Raw genomic sequence first — 19,567 nt, 5'->3', positions numbered from 1 at the left:
ATGTGCCTGGATTTGGATGGATAGGTAGCCTATACATGGTGTAGCATGTACATGAGGCTATTTCTTTATTTATCACAAGTCTATACTATTGGAGGGGGCTGTTTGGGCCTCTGTGTATTGGGTCTGGGCCTGTCTGGACTGTCTGTAGGTATGAACTTGATGGAGAGTCTTTTATCAACCTCAGCTGCTATATAACTTGCCTTTTTAATGCTGCCCAGCACTGTGTAGTTTAGCTTCACTTTGCATTGTGCTGCAGATGCCTCCTCCTACCAAATCTGCCCTTGTTTAATTTAGTTGCTCGTCTTTGTTTACTCAACAGAAGGGAAGGAACCGAGCTTAAAGGGGAAGGTCAGTGTTGCAGGATAATGACAGCATCGCACAGACAGCAACAACAGCACCTGCCCGACACCACAATGACTCAGGCCTTTACCGGAGAGGATTTCATATCACCCTTTATACGGTATCAGATAACAATTGTAGCCAGTACAGGAACTATATACACAAAGGATAACAAAAAAATCAGTTTTTTTCTTTTTGTTTTACGCAGAACTGGCCAGCCAGTTGTACATATTCACCCACAAATGTACATATATACGTCATTCCCTGGCACTTCTGGTGGGGCACATTCTCCACCAACACTTGAGAGGCTCCAATTGGTGACGGGCAGCTGAAGTGATTCTTTTAAAACAAACCAGCCCTCCATAAAGAGTGGAGTTATGGGTAATAACTCCAAAAACTGCCTAGCGGGTGGAGGTGGCAGTATCGACTGATAATGTCTTACTGGTGCGGGCGACTATCATAGCAGGAGAAGGTCTCTGCTGTTTGTTCTGCCGATTGGTTAGACCTGTTTGATGCAGGATTTGTTGTAGTTACAGCTGGGGGGGCATCATGGGGGGGCTTTGGGATCCCTGCTTTCCTGGTGGAGAGTTTAAAGGGGGCGGTTTACCTTCAAGATTGGCCAACTCTAAGCAACTTTTCAATTGGTCTTCATTATTTATTTTTATGGTTTTATAATTATTTTTATTCCTTATTTTCTATTCAGGTCCTTTCCTAGTCACATCCCAGTCTCTCATTCAAACCACTCCATGGTTGCAAAGGTAACTCAGTCCCTAGCAACCAGATAACTGCCGCCATTCCAAACTGGAAAAAGTAAAATAACTACCAAACCACAAATATGGAAAAATGAAGACCAATTGCAAATATTCTTAGAATATTCCTCTCTACATCTTAAACGTTAACTCAAAGGTGAACAACCCCTTTAAGACTAGCCGTAACAAGGTCATTGGGGACCATGCAGCCTGAGGCCGGTTCCGGTGGGGGCGAAACGCGTGAATTCATCGAGAATTCAATTTTATGAGCAAGTTGCATGCAAAAAGTGCCAATAAGAAAGAATATGTAACATACATGTGCCCCCGGTCCTGCTGGGGGGGTGGGGGGGGGGTTATGGTGCAGGACCAATTGAACATAAGTGCTGTTAATGTCCCACTTATTGTAGTGATGATGCCCTGTCAATCTCTTTAATGCCCTTTGGGGGGTGGCAGGGGGGCAATTTTAACCCCCTATACAATATTCTCCTTCCTAAGAAAGGAGCAGGTGTTGCCCCTGGTTGGTGGAGATAATGTTCAGCGGAGCCAATAACAGTCAGTCCGCGCCGCAACCGTTACGCCACACGCGCCAGGATGCGAAACCCTCACGGCTTCCATCTTTAACCTGCTCTGCTTCCTTTTATCGCTCCGCTGGTCGGCAGTGCTGCCTGAGGTGACGGGCGTGGCCCCCCCTGACCGCAGACCAAGCTGTCTCTCGCGCCGTGCCTCGGAGCCCTAGCAGTTGGTGAAAGTTTCGGGGCTCTCGGGCCGGGGAGGGACGGTGACGTACTCCGATTTCTTCTTGCGGAACAGGTCGGAAATGTGAAAAGCCTGAGGAAAAAAAAAAAAAACAAAGAAATATAAATGAAAAATCATTTTCAGTCAGATTTAACCCTTCCCACCCCCCTGGAGCTGGAGGAGATGTGTGAGAGTGCAAGTGTCTGGCTCGGGGCACATCCTGTGTGAGAGAACAGGATACACAGCCTCTTCCTGCGCTAACAGAACCCTTCCCTCCCGTCACTTTCTGGCGGTCCCTGGGGGTGCGATTGTAATCAGCCCCCCCCCTCTCTATGAGAGATTTCCTTTTCCCGCTGTCCCACAGCAACAAACAAGAAGGGCAACAGTTCAGACCAAGGGGCCGCAGACTTATATATAGATTCCTTTGTGCAGGGCTAATTTTATAGCCCCCCGAGATCTACTTACAGTCAAACCGCTGCTATTTACATCCCTACTCTGCATGTCAAAATTATATTTCTGTACTCCCCACACTTCCTGCTAGCAACATGGCTTCCTTCTTACGACTCCTCCACCCCATTACAGCTATTCTGGTCGGACCCCCATCCAAATGTGTGTTATTATGACAGACAGGTGCCTGTCCAATGGCACTTAATCACCCCAAAAATGTTTTCCATAACGTTTACAAATGGGAAGCTGGATCCCCTGTATAATTGCCATGCAGCGCAGGGTTTACAGAACTGGGAGGGGGATTCATTCTGCTGCAAGGGGTTCAATTAGGGCTGCCACTTCACCCACCTTCACCAGCCACATAGTAATTGTAACTGTAGTAATTCAAATGCATTCTGCAGACTGAACTGATTCCTATTCAGCCATGCAGCATGCATCTAAATTAATTGCTAATTAGCCATGCAGCATGTGTATTTAATATGTGGCTGGTATTAAATGATTGAGGTGGCAACCCTAGATTCAGATGGGGAGCAGTAGTACAGGGGATGCAGATGGGTAATCCACTTTATAATTACCATGCAGCACAGGGTTTATAGAAGTCGGAAAGAGATTAATTCTGCTGTAAGGGGTTCAGATGGGGAGCTGAGGTACTGCATGATTTATCCTGCCGCAGGGGATTAAAATAGGAAGCTGGATCCTTTACTGCAGGATAGAATACTCTATAACTACCATGCAGCACAGGTTTTATAGAAGTCGCAAGTGGATTAATCTTGCCGCAAGGGAGTTCAGATGGGGACATGAAGTAATGTGGGATTTATCCTACTGCAGGGGATGACAATGAGAAGCTGGATCTCTGCAGCAGGATAGAATACTCTATAACTACCATGCAGCACAGGTTTTATAGAAGTTACAAGTGGATTAATCTTGCTGCAAGGGGTTCAGATGGGGACATGAAGTAATGTGGGATTTATCCTACTGCAGAGAATGACAATGAGAAGCTGGATCTCTGCAGCAGGATAGAATACTCTATAACTACCATGCAGCACAGGTTTTATAGAAGTCGCAAGTGGATTAATCTTGCTGCAAGGGGTTCAGATGGGGAGATGAAGTAATGTGGGATTTATCCTACTGCAGGGGTTGACAATGAGAAGCTGGATCTCTGCAGCAGGATAGAATACTCTATAACTACCATGCAGCACAGGTTTTATAGAAGTCGCAAGTGGATTAATCTTGCTGCAAGGGGTTCAGATGGGGACATGAAGTAATGTGGGATTTATCCTACTGCAGGGGTTGACAATGAGAAGCTGGATCTCTGCAGCAGGATAGAATACTCTATAACTACCATGCAGCACAGGTTTTATAGAAGTCGCAAGTGGATTAATCTTGCTGCAAGGGGTTCAGATGGGGAGATGAAGTAATGTGGGATTTATCCTACTGCAGGGGTTGACAATGAGAAGCTGGATCTCTGCAGCAGGATAGAATACTCTATAACTACCATGCAGCACAGGTTTTATAGAAGTCGCAAGTGGATTAATCTTGCTGAATGGAGATTTCATGATGAACTATGATATTGAAGTTTTTTTCCTGCTGCAGGGGATGCAGATGGAAAGTGGTATCCTCTGCAGCAGGATAAAATACTCTAATGCTCTAATACCCTAATATTCTAATATACTATAACTACAATGCAGCACAGGGTTTTTAGAAGTCGGAAAGAGATGAATCCCGCTGCAAGGGGTTCAGATAGGGAGATGAGGTGCTGCAGGATTTATCCTGCTGCAGGGGATGAATATGGGAAGCTGAATCCTCTGCAGCAGGACAGAATACTGTATAACTACCATGCAGCACAGGTTTTATAGAACTGGGAAGGGGATTCATTTTGTTGCAAGGGGTTCATATGAGGAGCTGAGGTATTGTGGGATTTATTACACTGCAGGGGGTGCAGATGGGAAGCTGGATCCTCTACAGCACAATAAAATACTGTATAGCTACCATGCAGCACAGGGTTTCTACGAGTAGGAAGGGAATTAATCTTGCTGCAAGGGGTTTTGATGATGAACTATGGTATTGCAGTTTTTTTCCTGCTGCAGGGGGTGCAGATGGAAAGTGGTATCCTCTGTAGCAGGATAAAATACTGCATAACTACCATGCAGCAAAGGGTTTATAGAAGTAATGTGGGGGTTAATGCCTATTGGCAGTGTCAGGATTCCTACTGCAAGAGCTTCAGTGAGACAGTAAAGCGCAGATTTCATAACAGGCAACAAAGTGGCTGCACTGGATAATGAGAAGCAGTCACTGGGGATGAATAAACCCTTGTGCTGCGAGTCGCCACTTCAGAGGAACAGGGAGCGCTTTAAACCCTTTCAGCCGAACTAAACACAAGCTTTTAGGTACTTTCATAAAACTGGGAAGTGGGTTCCAGTAAAAACCACAAAACCGTAACAGACTCACTGTGTGGAACCACTCATATTAACGGGCCGGTTCTGTTGTGTGTGGATTTAATTACATGCAGCCGTCGTTGGTGAATTATCTAGATAAACGTGTGGCTTCCCACGGGGTGATATTGGGAAATTTCAAAGGTTACCAGTAGTGATGAGCGAATCTTTCAAAAGATCCGCGAAATGGCAGAAAAATTAGCGAAACGGCAAAAATGTCGTGCAGCAAAAAAAATTGTCGCCCGCGACTATTCTTTTGTCACACACTGCTATTCTTTTGTCGCCCGTGGCTATTATTTTGTCGCATGGCTATTATTTTGTCGCCCGCGGCTATTCTTTTGTCACCCACGGCTATTATTTTGTCGCCCGTGGCTATTATTTTGTCGCATGGCTATTCTTTTGCCGCGCGGCTATTCTTTTGTCGCCCGCGTGCAGCACATTTTTTCATCCGTTTCGCGAAACAATCCGCCAATGGTGAAACGCAGAAATTCGCCACAAATCCATGCCTGGCGAAACATTTCGCCCATCACTAGTTATCAGTAAAGCACTTACCACCCAGTATGCGACCAGCGCCCCCTGCAGGAAACCAACGACCACATCTGACGGGTGGTGCCTGTAGTCAGAGATACGGGTGAAACCGGTGTATAGGGACACGAGGATCAGAACGAACTGCACCAGGGGGCGCAAAAGGCGAGCGCCACGCCACGTCAGCCGCACTTGTAGATAAAACTGGGGAGAAAAACATAGAATTGGGTTACTGGGTGGCTCAACTATTTTTGAGTTTGGCCGAATCCTTTGTGAAAGATTCTACCAAATACCGAACGGAATCCTAATTTTGGTTATCTGGTTGCTAGGGTCCACATTACCTTAGCAACCAGGGACTTGCTATGGTAGAGCTACATTGAGACACTGGAATAGGAATAGGAGAGGGTCTGAGTAGAAAGATAAGTGATAAAAAGTAACAATAACAATAAAATTGGAGCCTCACAGAGCAATAGGTTTTGGCTGCCGGGGTCAGTGACCCCCATTTGAAAGCTGGAAAGAGTCGGAAGAAGAAGGCAAATAATTCAAAAACGGTACAAAATAAATAATGAAGACCAATTGAAACTTTGCTTAGAATTGGCCATTCTATAACATACTAAAAGAAAACTGGTGATCCGGTTTGGAGTAAATGTGGTTCTTCTGTATTGGTCTGCCCTTTGTTATTATTATTTGTACTGCTGGTTCCGGCTGTTGCCCCAAAGCTTGAACTGCGCATATTGATCTCATTTGCTGAGAGTGGGAACAGCTGCTGGGAATTAGGGGGGTGATTAGAGCGAGCGGTCTGGTAGCCCCAGGGCCAAGCTTGCCCTCTCTTCCCCCAGCCGTGCACCGATTCCTCACAGCTACTGACCTTGGCTGGGGGTTTATATAACCTTGTCTCTCTATTAGAGCTCAGCCGCGTATTTGCTTTTCATTATAGTCGGCTTCATTATTACAGTGGGATCTAAACACAGTATTTATTATAACTATAGTGTTATGGGCCTGTCTGGGATCCTTGATTCCATGTTACAATAAATAGTAAGGTGGCCTCCCTTCTACCAACTAGAATCTCAGCCATAAAGCAGGGCAGGACTGCTGCTTACAATGGGGGGATGAGATAGGATCTGTGCCACTGTGACAGAATGCTCTGTTATACAGATAGCTAGAATCTCAGCCATAAAGCAGGGCAGGACTGCTGCTTACAATGGGGATCAGATAGGATCTGTGCCACTGTGACAGAATGCTCTGTTATACAGATAGCTAGAATCTCAGCCATAAAGCAGGGCAGGACTGCTGCTTACAATGGGGGGGATCAGATAGGATCTGTGCCACTGTGACAGAATGCTCTGTTATACAGATAGCTAGAATCTCAGCCATAAAGCAGGGCAGGGCTGCTGCTTACAATGGGGGGATCAGATAGGATCTGTGCCACTGTGACAGAATGCTCTGTTATACAGATAGCTAGAATCTCAGCCATAAAGCAGGGCAGGACTGCTGCTTACAATGGGGGGATCAGATAGGATCTGTGCCACTGTGACAGAATGCTCTGTTATACAGATAGCTAGAATCTCAGCCATAAAGCAGGGCAGGACTGCTGCTTACAATGGGGGGGATCAGATAGGATCTGTGCCACTGTGACAGAATGCTCTGTTATACAGATAGCTAGAATCTCAGCCATAAAGCAGGGCAGGACTGCTGCTTACAATGGGGGGGATAGGATCTGTGCCACTGTGACAGAATGCTCTGTTATACAGATAGCTAGAATCTCAGCCATAAAGCAGGGCAGGACTGCTGCTTACAATGGGGGGGATCAGATAGGATCTGTGCCACTGTGACAGAATGCTCTGTTATACAGATAGCTAGAATCTCAGCCATAAAGCAGGGCAGGACTGCTGCTTACAATGGGGGGATCAGATAGGATCTGTGCCACTGTGACAGAATGCTCTGTTATACAGATAGCTAGAATCTCAGCCATAAAGCAGGGCAGGACTGCTGCTTACAATGGGGGGGATAGGATCTGTGCCACTGTGACAGAATGCTCTGTTATACAGATAGCTAGAATCTCAGCCATAAAGCAGGGCAGGACTGCTGCTTACAATGGGGGGATCAGATAGGATCTGTGCCACTGTGACAGAATGCTCTGTTTATACAGATAGCTAGAATCTCAGCCATAAAGCAGGGCAGGACTGCTGCTTACAATGGGGGGATCAGATAGGATCTGTGCCACTGTGACAGAATGCTCTGTTATACAGATAGCTAGAATCTCAGCCATAAAGCAGGGCAGGACTGCTGCTTACAATGGGGGGATCAGATAGGATCTGTGCCACTGTGACAGAATGCTCTGTTATACAGATAGCTAGAATCTCAGCCATAAAGCAGGGCGGGACTGCTGCTTACAATGGGGGGATGAGATAGGGCCCAGTAAATGCAAGGCAGAATACTCACCGTGAGGTACAACATGGAGTACATAGAGAACGAGGCATGCCCGGAATAGAAGGATTTTCTACAACACAAAAGCGAGAGCGACGCACATGAGCAATGAGTAGGAAAGGAGGCAGAAAGTAGAAATTTCTGTTTCATAGAGATAAACAAGGCCCCGATGTGTTTGGGCCGTGTATGGGGTGCTCCGTGCCGCCGTGTAACTCACATAGGGGCTATAAGTGATACCCACACCCTGCCCTGAGTGAGTAGCAGGTAAGCCAGATGCACGCTGCAGCCCACACCGGTTTCTGTGTAGCCATGTACTGTACATAACTGCACCCCAGCAAGAGATTCACCTCAGTGTATAGTGAGCCCTTTCTCTCCTACCCCCCCCCCCCCCAGTACAGCCATCAAGCCCCTATTGTCTGTCCTGTGTTGCAGTTCATTTGTTTTAACCCTTTCCTTTCCACCGCAGTGCTGATTCCAACCCTCCCACTCCATCCTGCGCTATTTCCATCTCGTCCTGTTAATGGCCCCATTGTATTGTGACTTCCTACTTTCCTCCCACCCTCCTCATCCTCTATTAACCTCTCCTTCCCCACCTCCTGCCCCGTATTGTTCCCCACCCATCCCTCTCCTTCTCACAGGGCTCCATCCACAGTTCTTTCTATACTGAGCTCACTGCAAACCAACTAATGCAACACAAGCAATATATATATATGTGTGTTCCTTATATATTTACCCTAATAATAAACTTCAGATAGAGGGGGTGATGGGAGTTGTAGTACAACAATAGCCCCCCCACACCACACTCAGCCCCCACTTACAGCCCTGTATCATTCCCACACCTTGTGTCTCAACCCTTTCTCCTTGTAGAGTGTAAGCTCTTTTGGGCAGGGCTTCCCCTCCTATATCGGTTATTGATTGCTTTATATGTTACTCTGTATGTCCAATGTATGTAACCCACTTATTGTACAGCGCTGCGGAATATGTTGGTGCTTTATATATAAATGTTAATAATACACTAAAATGGTGGATATACAGTACTAAATAAAGCTTGCATTCTGGGTTACTAATTGTTAGGGGTATGATAGATAGATGGTAAATAGATAGATAGATAGATAGATAGAGCGATAGATAAACCGATAGACCGATAGATAGAACGACTGATAGAGAGATGGACTGATAGGCCGATAGATAGATAGACAGACAGACAGACAGACAGATAGATAGATGATAGATAGACAGACAGATAGATAGATAGATAGATAGATAGATAGATAGATAGAAAACTTGATAGATTTATAGATAGATAATAGATAGAGAGAGAGAAGTAAACAGATGATAGATGGATAGATAATAGACTGATAGACAGACAGACAGAGAGAAATAGAGATAGATAGATAGATAGATTGATTGATTGATTGATAGACAGATAGATGATAGATAGACAGATAGATGGATAGAAAGAGAGACAGACAGATAGATAGATAACTTGATAGATTTATAGATTTATAGATAGATAATAGATAGATAGATGATTGCCAGAACAATATTTAGACAGACTGATAGATAGATAGAGAGAGAGAGAGAGAGAGAGAGAGAAGTAGACAGACGATAGATGGATAGATAATAGACTGATAGACAGACAGATAGACAGAGAGAAATAGAGATAGCTTGATAGATAGATAGATAGATAGATAGATTGATTGATTGATTGATAGACAGATAGATGATAGATAGACAGATAGATGGATAGAAAGAGAGACAGACAGATAGATAGATAACTTGATAGATTTATAGATTTATAGATAGATAATAGATAGATAGATGATTGCCAGAACAATATTTAGACAGACTGATAGATAGATAGAGAGAGAGAGAGAGAGAGAGAGAGAAGTAGACAGACGATAGATGGATAGATAATAGACTGATAGACAGACAGATAGACAGAGAGAAATAGAGATAGCTTGATAGATAGATAGATAGATAGATAGATAGATAGATTGATTGATTGATTGATTGATAGACAGATAGATGGATAGAAAGAGAGACCGACAGATAGATAGACAGACAGACAGATAGACAGATAGATAGATAGATAGATAGATAGACAGACAGACAGATAGATAGATAGATAGATTTATAGATAGATAATAGATAGATAGATAGACAGACAGACAGATAGATAGATAGATAGATTTATAGATAGATAATAGATAGATAGATGATTGACAGAACAATATCTAGACAGACTGATAGATAGATAGATAGATAGATAGATAGATAGATAGATAGATAGATAAGTAGACAGACGATAGATGGATAGATAATAGATTGATAGATAGATAGACAGACAGACAGAGATAGATAGATACGTAGATAGATAGATAATAGACAGATATTTAGAAACATGATATACAGATGATAAAAAGAGTGATAATAAATTACATATATGGAAGGATCATTATAGACAAAGAAACACATATGGTTAGATAGATAGGAATATAGAGAGAGAATACGTTAGATATAAAGAAAGATCAGACAGACAGATATGCGTTTCCCAGAATGCATGCTGCTATATTTAGCCCCACATCTCCCTACACTCTGTGCAGTTTAGGGAATGGCCCCTTCCCAGCATTCCCAGCATTCCCAGCTTCGGCGGAACATGGCTGAGATTATGGTCAGTGAGCGGCTGCAGCTGCTATTTGTGCCCCTGGCTGCCAGTAAGCTGTGCTAATCAGCATTGTCTGTGCCCCCCCCCCCCCAGTCCTTCTTCAGAAAGTTCCGCTGATTAAACTTCCTTTCAGGAAAATCCAGTCCTTTTCTTGGCTACTCCTTACCCTCCATTAATGCCCCAGTCACTCTCCACTGAGGCCCCTTCTAGTTCCCATGGATAATGTGGCTTCTGCTTTGTCCTGTTCCTGGCAAGCCTGCCCGCCACTTAATACCAACGGCCAGCCGCGTGACTGCCATGCAGAATAGAAGGGGGGCCCTGTGCTTCTGCCTGCCCAGCCACTTCTGCACTTTAAACTTCTCTGCCCACTCACTACTTTGCTGCTGGGCTTTGGCAAAGGGGGGCCCAAGGTGCTCCCACTGCCAGGCCAACCAATCCTTATCAAGGGTGGAACTAGGGCACAGTGGTAGGATTTGGGCACTTGGACCATAGATACATAACAGTTCTGCCCCCCTAGTGGAGTGGATCAGGGCCAAGAGCGGAGCTGGGGCAATGTATGGGGCAGTGGTTGCTATCTTGCTACTAAGTGGAGATGGATGTGTATGTGTAGAAGGTGGGGAGTGGGCATTGACGGCCAGGGCCCTTGCCTTGGGCACCTAAAGGTTTTGGCCTGGCTCTGATCTTTATATGTTATAGCTCAGCATTAAAATGGCACCCAGTGGCACCCTGACCTGTATAATAGAGATCAGTATAGACCCATGTACTTTATAGGGTGCCCGGTGTCATGGCGGCACCCTTGGATGGGCAGAAAGGGCATCAGGAGTTGGCAGAATCCCACTTACCGGGCCTCAGTCACGGCTCCCGCATCCCCGGTGCATCTGTAGGTTTCTATGAACCCGGTGGTACAGTTCAGGCCTTCCGGCTGGCACACCGACAGGAAGTTGGGCCTCAGGCGCCCGGCGCTGAGCTTGGCCGCGTTGGTTATGGACTGCCCCAAGGCAGAACCAAACAAGAAGGGAAGGAGTTGGCAGTAGACAGCAGCTAAGTAGCTCTCTCTGGGTCGGGACTTAGAGTTATTCTGCCGGCTGACCCGGTAACATTCCCCCAGTGCAATCTGAGGAGGAAGGGAAGAACCATTAGTTGTGTGGGATACAACACAAGGTCTATATCTGAGACACCCTTCCCATACATAGCACAGGCAGCCGTCCAACACCCAGTAGGTGCCTACTCAACATGGAAGACCAGGTACCCAAGGTTGGACTAGCCCACCATGAGACTGGAAAATAGGCCCCGGCCCCTGCTGCCCTCCTTCCTTTGCAACAAAGTATATGTAATGCCTTCAACAAGTCCTGGGCTCCATATGTGTGTGTGTGTTTTGTGTGTTGGCTGAGAAAGAAAGAACGTTGGGAAATTGTGTGGTTTCCCAGTAATGATACATCCTATCACTTCCTGGCTGAGCCCCATATTCTATGACTATGGCTTTTTATGAAGGATGTGGTTTTGTGGAGAAGTACGAGAGCTCAGAAGACCCCTTCTCATGTAAAAGCTCCACATGAACTCGATTAACTGGAACCGGTTTGCCTAGAGGCCGAAGAGCCCTTGGCATCACCTTCTTCCTATAGATACATCTAGCACACAGCTACTGTTCTTAGAGCTACTGGTTCTTCCACCTTCTGGATTATATATGTTCTCCAGTTGGTTCTACCACCTCTCTAATGAGTTTCCATCCTGCCCTATGGTCAGCAGCCCAGTGGCCTGTAGTTGGAAGCAAATGAGATGCCTACAAGGATTAGACGTTTATGGGGGATGGGAGTTCCTTTGGCAATGCTGGTAATATATGAATGTAAAGGGGATCCTATGGCAGTACAGGACACATCCTCCTCAATACAGACAGACAACTGCCTCCGTGGATGAGAGGGGAGGTCCCGAATCCCAAAACTAGAGATGGACCTGGAAGGGTCAGAAGCAAATATGCTTTACTGGTGATTACTGGTGGCTGTCATGATTTGGTTTGTTCTCACGGGAAATGACAAATATACACAAATACTCGCTGTACAGATCATTATCCGTAGATATTTTTACTTGGTTGTTTATACAGAAAAAGGTCCCCTACTGCCACTGCTAGAGGGAAGGGGACATTCAGTAACTGAGAAGGTTCTTTGCCCTGTGACAGCAGGGGGCGTATGGAATTCAGTGCCGAGGGATGGTTTGTGATTGGCTAATTACAGCTGTGGGCCTTAAAGTGCAGACAAGTGCAACCTTACACACTATATGGTATCCAGACCCATGCCTGGCCAACATCTCATTCCCGACCCAAGGCCATTCATATGGAGTGGCCCCTGCTGCCCAACATCTCATTCCCGACCCAAGGCCATTCATATGGAGTGGCCCCTGCCTGCCCAACATCTCATTCCCGACCCAAGGCCATTCATATGGAGTGGCCCCTGCCTGGCCAACATCTCATTCCCGACCCAAGGCCATTCATATGGAGTGGCCCATGCCTGGCCAACATCTCATTCCCAACCCAAGGCCATTCATATGGAGTGGCCCCTGCCTGGCCAACATCTCATTCCCAACCCAAGGCCATTCATATGGAGTGGCCCCTGCCTGGCCAACATCTCATTCCCAACCCAAGGCCATTCATATGGAGTGGCCCCTGCCTGGCCAACATCTCATTCCCAACCCAAGGCCATTCATATGGAGTGGCCCCTGCCTGGCCAACATCTCATTCCCAACCCAAGGCCATTCATATGGAGTGGCCCCTGCCTGGCCAACATCTCATTCCCAACCCAAGGCCATTCATATGGAGTGGCCTCTGCCTTTACTGCTATAACCACCCCTACTCTTCCAGGAAGATGTTGGAACATTGTTGGTGGGATTTGCTTCCATTCAGCCACAAGAGTTGATGTTGGTTCTAGTATATGAAACCCTGGTCATTACCAGCCATTCCCCTATTGGTCCATGATCCATGAACTAACCCTATAACTTACTCTATTGGACCTTGAGGTGGAGCCCCTGCTCCCACGGATTTGGCCTCCCCTAGGGGAGCCAGCCCCAATTTGCCCAGTAGCAGTAACCCGCAGCAACCAATCAGCAGGTAGCTTGTACTGGTCACCTGTTCAAACACAAACATCTCATTGGTTGCTATGGGTTGCTGCTCCTGGGCAAACTTAGTGCCTTTTTTTTAACATATGGGGGTTAGTGTTTTATAGACTGACCCGCTCTTAGCAACTTTCCAATTGGTCTTTATTGTTATATTTAAAGGGCTAGTTCACGTTTAATCATGTTATACACTATAGCAATTCTTGGCACCTTTGCAGTTGGTCATTTTTCATCGTTTTTAAATGGTTTGCTTTCTTCTTCTGTCTGTTTCCAAGGGCAGGGGGTCACTTGCACTTGGCAGCCAAAAAACTATTTTTATCATTGTTCAGACCCTCTCCTATTTATATTGCAGCCTGTCTATCGTTGGTTGCTAGGGTAATTTGAACCCTAGCAACCATAAAGCTACTGAAATTCCAAACTGGAGAGCCGTCGAACAAATAATGAAAAAAAAAACAACCCTACACATTATACAAAATGAAGACCAACTGCAAATGATCTCAGTTTATTTAAAGATAAACAAACCCTTTATTGAATTTCCTTTTCAATTTTGCCCACCGTCCGTTCTGACTTTCGAAACCACCAGCCCGGCAACTCGATAGCCTTTAAAATCCCAAGTTGGCGTTTTATGGGCAAAGCCAATAGGCTCTTTCGCTGGAAGCAAAACAGCTTTTGACAATAAAACTGTGACCTACCAGGTGTGTGACCCATATTTAGCTGTACAAAATCCCAGCTGCATTGTTAAAGGGGAACTAAACCTCAACAAAGAATACATTTGAGTATTTTATATACTAAACTTACTGTACCAGCAGCCCTATAACAGTAATGATTCAGGCTATCCAATTGCCCCCCCCAGTGGCCGGCCATCTTGGATCTGGTCAGCCATTGCCCAAAGGTGAATAACAGGAGTTCTGGTACTTACCGTCACCCCGGTGATGAGTATCCCAACGCTGATCAGTACCGTGTCGCTAATGGTTTCCTGGTGGATGACGGGGAATTGGATTGTAGTGTCGTCGCAGAAAAACCCCCGGTGAATAGGGGCCACCACGCCCAACTCGCATATGAGGAAGGGTATAGAGACTGTAAGAAAGGAGAGTACGGATCAGCTGAAACCTGATGAAGAGCTTTATTTGAGTCGGTAACAATGACGGGCAGAATCCTAGTGAGTAGGAAGTAGAAATACTGTATATAAGAATATATACCCCCAGCAGCTCCCCATCTTGTTAGGCCATCTTCTGTGTGTCAGTGGCACTGCACATGCTCAGTGGGCTCTGGGCTGCTGCTGAGAAGCTTAGGAGTTGTGGCAAATCATCACCATTATGAATTGTACATTTTGATTGGTCCCTAAGCACAGAGGGACCAATCAGCAGCCCAGAGCACGTGCTGGGAATCAGCAGAAGATGGGGAGACACCATGGGCACAGATCTTTCTTGCCAAAGGGCTGCGGTTGCCTTCAGCTGGTACAGAAACCAAAAACATGCAGTGGAGCATTACTAGCCTATTTCTTTGCACACTTGTAGATTTCATATATATAGGTATAGGATCCATTATCCAGAAACCTGTTATCCAGAAAGCTCAGAATTACGGGAAGGCCATCTCCCATAGATTCCATTATAAGCAAATAATTCACATTTTTAAAAAGGATTTCCTTTTTCTCTGTAATAATAAAACAGTACCTGTACTTGATCCCAACTAAGATATAATTACCCCTTATTGGGGGCAGAACAGTCCTATTGGGTTTATTTAATGGTTAAATGATTCCCTTTTCTCTGTAATAATAAAACAGTACCTGTACTTGATCCCAACTAAGATATAATTACCCCTTATTGGGGCAGAACAGCCCTATTGGGTTTATTTAATGGTTAAATGATTCCCTTTTCTCTGTAATAATAAAACAGTACCTGTACTTGATCCCAACTAAGATATAATTACCCCTTATTGGGGGCAGAACAGCCCTATTGGGTTTATTTAATGGTTAAATGATTCCCTTTTCTCTGTAATAATAAAACAGTACCTGTACTTGATCCCAACTAAGATATAATTACCCCTTATTGGGGGCAGAACAGCCCTATTGGGTTTAATTAATGGTTAAATGTCTTTTAAGGTATGGGGATCCAAATTACAGAAAGACCCTTTATCTTTAAAATCCCAGGTCCCATACCCGTATTAATAACTTATATCGCTGTGGTAAGTATGACATCATGGTGCATGTCATAGAATGGGAAACTGACAAAACCAGAATTGTACCCCTGGAACTATAGCAGGGTGACTGTTACCCCAATGTTTCTATATATCTGTAACCTTGTTATGGGCTAAGGGGGCCCAGCCTGAAGGCCAGTTAGGGGGGGATTTGGGGTGAGTGCTTATTTGTGCCCTGGGTACCCCTGGAACTATAGCGGGGTGACTGTTACCCCAATGTTTCTATATATCTGTAACCTTGTTATGGGCTAAGGGGGCCCAGCCTGAAGACCAGTTAGGGGGGGATTTGGGGTGAGTGCTTATTTGTGCCCTGGGTACCCCTGGAACTATAGCGGGGTGACTGTTACCCCAATGTTTCTATATATCTGTAACCTTGTTATGGGCTAAGGGGGCCCAGCCTGAAGACCAGTTAGGGGGGATTTGGGGTGAGTGCTTATTTGTGCCCTGGGTACCCCTGGAACTATAGCGGGGTGACTGTTACCCCCAATGTTTCTATATATCTGTAACCTTGTTATGGGCTAAGGGGGCCCAGCCTGAAGGCCAGTTAGGGGGGGATTTGGGTGAGTGCTTATTTGTGCCCTGGGTACCCCTGGAACTATAGCAGGGTGACTGTTACCCCAATGTTTCTATATATCTGTAACCTTGTTATGGGCTAAGGGGGCCCAGCCTGAAGGCCAGTTAGGGGGGGATTTGGGGTGAGTGCTTATTTGTGCCCTGGGTACCCCTGGAACTATAGCGGGGTGACTGTTACCCCAATGTTTCTATATATCTGTAACCTTGTTATGGGCTAAGGGGGCCCAGCCTGAAGGCCAGTTAGGGGGGATTTGGGGTGAGTGCTTATTTGTGCCCTGGGTACCCCTGGAACTATAGCGGGGTGACTGTTACCCCAATGTTTCTATATATCTGTAACCTTGTTATGGGCTAAGGGGGCCCAGCCTGAAGGCCAGTTAGGGGGGGATTTGGGGTGAGTGCTTATTTGTGCCCTGGGTACCCCTGGAACTATAGCAGGGTGACTGTTACCCCAATGTTTCTATATATCTGTAACCTTGTTATGGGCTAAGGGGGCCCAGCCTGAAGGCCAGTTAGGGGGGGATTTGGGGTGAGTGCTTATTTGTGCCCTGGGTACCCCTGGAACTATAGCGGGGTGACTGTTACCCCAATGTTTCTATATATCTGTAACCTTGTTTAAGGGGACTTTAAGCTGAACACATCTAACACTACTCATATAGAATGTCCCTAAACTACCTTTGCCAGTGCAACTTTACACCAACAGAATAACCCCTCGTGACCAGACCTTTGCTCTACACTACTCAGAGCCAACTGCTGGCTGGTTGCTATGGGTTACTGCACTGAAGACTAGTTGACACTTAGCCTATCAGTTTCTTGTGACCCACGTACATCTGTTACTCTCCCCACATAGGGTGTACGTGCCTCTATGATTTACAGTAATTAAGAAGCTTTAGAGATTAATCATCTGGAGCGGCCCTTCCTCAGGTCTTGTTCTTGGTAAGTGGGGGGGCTCTACACTAAAGTACCCCGTGTTTAACCTCAAGTTTAGTTTGTTTTTTATAGAATGGGCGCCCAGAAGCGGGGGGTTCGCTGATAGAGCCACTGTGGGGTATCTAAGAAATAAAGCTCTTGCTAATATCTCAGTAAGGAAACAAAATGCAGGTGTTGCTTAACTTTGAATGTAATTCTATATAGGGGATTCCCAATACAATGACTAATGTGTTTGTCACGGACATATGGACGCACGGAAAGTGACTGACACAAGGGCAAAAGGACATATGTCACAGAGAGCAACTGACACATTGGCACAATCGCCTGAGGGCAGCTAGATATCAATAACTCATCATCATTTGTATATAGTGCACCAACAGGGGTATTACAATGATCTGCCAATAGTTTCATGCTTTCTCATTGGCTAATACGGGCACCTGTACTCACCTATACAGAGGCACAGCAAATCCAAGCAGATCAGGTACCTTCTGGAGCCACGCGACACCGGGGATCGGGTCTCTTTCTGGACGCAGTGACCCCCGACTGTAACTTTTAAAACTCGGGGGTCCGGGCACCAGTCGGGGGCCCCACCAGGTGTAAGGTGCATGTCGCTGGCCAAGGAGCTGCACTTGTTTCTTATATGTTGGTCACTCTGTATATCCAATGACGTCCCTCTGTGCCAGTCTTGTCTCGGTGCCCCCTCTGCCAACTTCTTCTATGATCTTCTGGTTTTGTGCACTGGAAGCTTCCTCGGTGCCCCCTCTGCCAACTTCTTCTATGATCTTCTGGTTTTGTGCACTGGAAGCTTCCTCGGTGCCCCCTCTGCCAACTTCTTCTATGATCTTCTGGTTTTGTGCACTGGAAGCTTCCTCGGTGCCCCCTCTGCCAACTTCTTCTATGATCTTCTGGTTTTGTGCACTGGAAGCTTCCTCGGTGCCCCCTCTGCCAACTTCTTCTAAGATCTTCTGGTTCTCTGGCCCTGGACTTGTGCCAATCTGCTGGGCTCTGGCTGGAACGTGCCCGCTTTACAGGTCCCGGCTTGGCTGTCGCCCTCTCTCGTCCCACCTTGCGTTGGGTGCACCCTGCAGCACCGAAAGTTTCTCTGTGAGGGGAAAGAGCCGGAGAGAGAAATAGATTGAAAGGGGAGGAAGCAGGGGGGAGAGTAAGAGGGAGGGACAGATGGGTGCGAGGCGGCCGGGGAAGGAAAGGGAGGAAGAGAGATAATCGGAGAAGGAAAAGGAAAACACAGTTGCAATCTGAGCACTCAGGAATCCCCACCCTGCAATTGTCTTCCCCGGGACCCTGCAATCCAGTGCTGACCAACTGCAAGGCCCCGGCACCGAGAGACTATCCCATAACAGCAGCAGCAGCCAAGAACCTCCAAACCGCAGTCCATCTGATAGGAAGGGTTATGCTCTCAGGCAGAATGTGCTAGTCAGCCGCAGCCGCTGCAGCAATAACCTTGCAGGCTATACATGGGCCCCCGTAGGGTTTATAGTAAGGAAATGGCATCCTACAGTAGAAAATAGAGGTGCATAACTAACTTTGGGGTTAAAAGCTGATTCCGTCTTTGTGAAAAGAAGGGACAAGGGCCAATGGGTATTGGTACCAGGGCCGGAACTAGGGGTAGCAGAAGAGGCAACTGCCTAGGGCGCAACAATTGGGGGGGGGGGGGCACACAGGAGCCTCTCCTGCCTACCCCATGTCCACTTCCCCATTGCCCCCGCCGCTTTTAATGCACCCTGCCTGCTCACCCCCTACCTACATGCCCCCACCCCGCCCTCCCAGCACTCAGTACCTATGCAACCTTGGGCCCCGCGGTGCTTTTGCACTTGTCTCCGGGGCATTAGGAAACCACCAATCCCAAAACAATCACTGTAGAATCAAAATGAGAAAATGAAGATTTCGACCTAAATTTGATTTGAATTTTTGGTTTCCATGGTGGTCTCAGTGTTTACAGTGGGTTCCATGACTCGTGATGAGCGAATTTTTTTCGCCAGGCTAAAATTCCGCATTTTGCCATCGGCAAATTCTTTGCGCAAAACTGCGGCAAAAATTGGCAGCAAAAAAAAGTTGTGGGTAAAATTTGACACACATTGAATTTGTTGCGCTTTTTGCGAATTTTTTGCCGTTTCGTGGAAACAGGACAGATTCGCTCATCAATGCCCATGGCCAACAGAGTATAGAAACAACCTCCTTAAATAGAGTAACATTTCTCCATTTTTAACTTATTTTTCTGACTCTGAATGTATTTGAAGCGGAAAACTTCTGAATGAACAAAAGAAGAGAAATGTCAGTTCCTAAATATGAATCTGTTAGTCTGTGCCTCTTTCATTGGGAGGCCCTGAGATAAGCTCTCTCCATGCAGCGAGGGGCAGAGCAACGTTCCTGAGAATATTTCCTGGGCTTCAGGTTAATGTGTGGAATTCTTTCACAAGGAGTGTGGT

The 19,567-nt window shown here is 46.2% G+C and overlaps 1 protein-coding gene across 1 annotated transcript; it reads right to left on the bottom strand.

Moving 5' to 3' along the window:
• Nucleotides 1-531: 531 nt before the first annotated feature.
• Nucleotides 532-17,814, bottom strand: LOC100135382 (uncharacterized loc100135382). The gene is made up of 6 exons (NM_001114048.1): nucleotides 17,568-17,814; nucleotides 14,344-14,501; nucleotides 11,165-11,436; nucleotides 7,670-7,727; nucleotides 5,255-5,431; nucleotides 532-1,916 (listed from the first exon to the last, which is right to left on the bottom strand). Exons 1-6 carry the CDS (start codon nucleotides 17,725-17,727, stop codon nucleotides 1,821-1,823), a joined length of 921 nt encoding a protein of 306 aa, NP_001107520.1. The 5' UTR covers nucleotides 17,728-17,814; the 3' UTR covers nucleotides 532-1,820.
• Between the last annotated feature and the right edge of the window lie 1,753 nt (nucleotides 17,815-19,567).

This window comes from Xenopus tropicalis, chromosome 3, assembly GCF_000004195.4.
Source record: "Xenopus tropicalis strain Nigerian chromosome 3, UCB_Xtro_10.0, whole genome shotgun sequence".
NCBI classification, from domain to species: domain Eukaryota; kingdom Metazoa; phylum Chordata; class Amphibia; order Anura; family Pipidae; genus Xenopus; species Xenopus tropicalis.
Note: the sequence above shows the minus strand (reverse complement) of the source record. Positions and strands in the feature narration are given on the sequence as shown.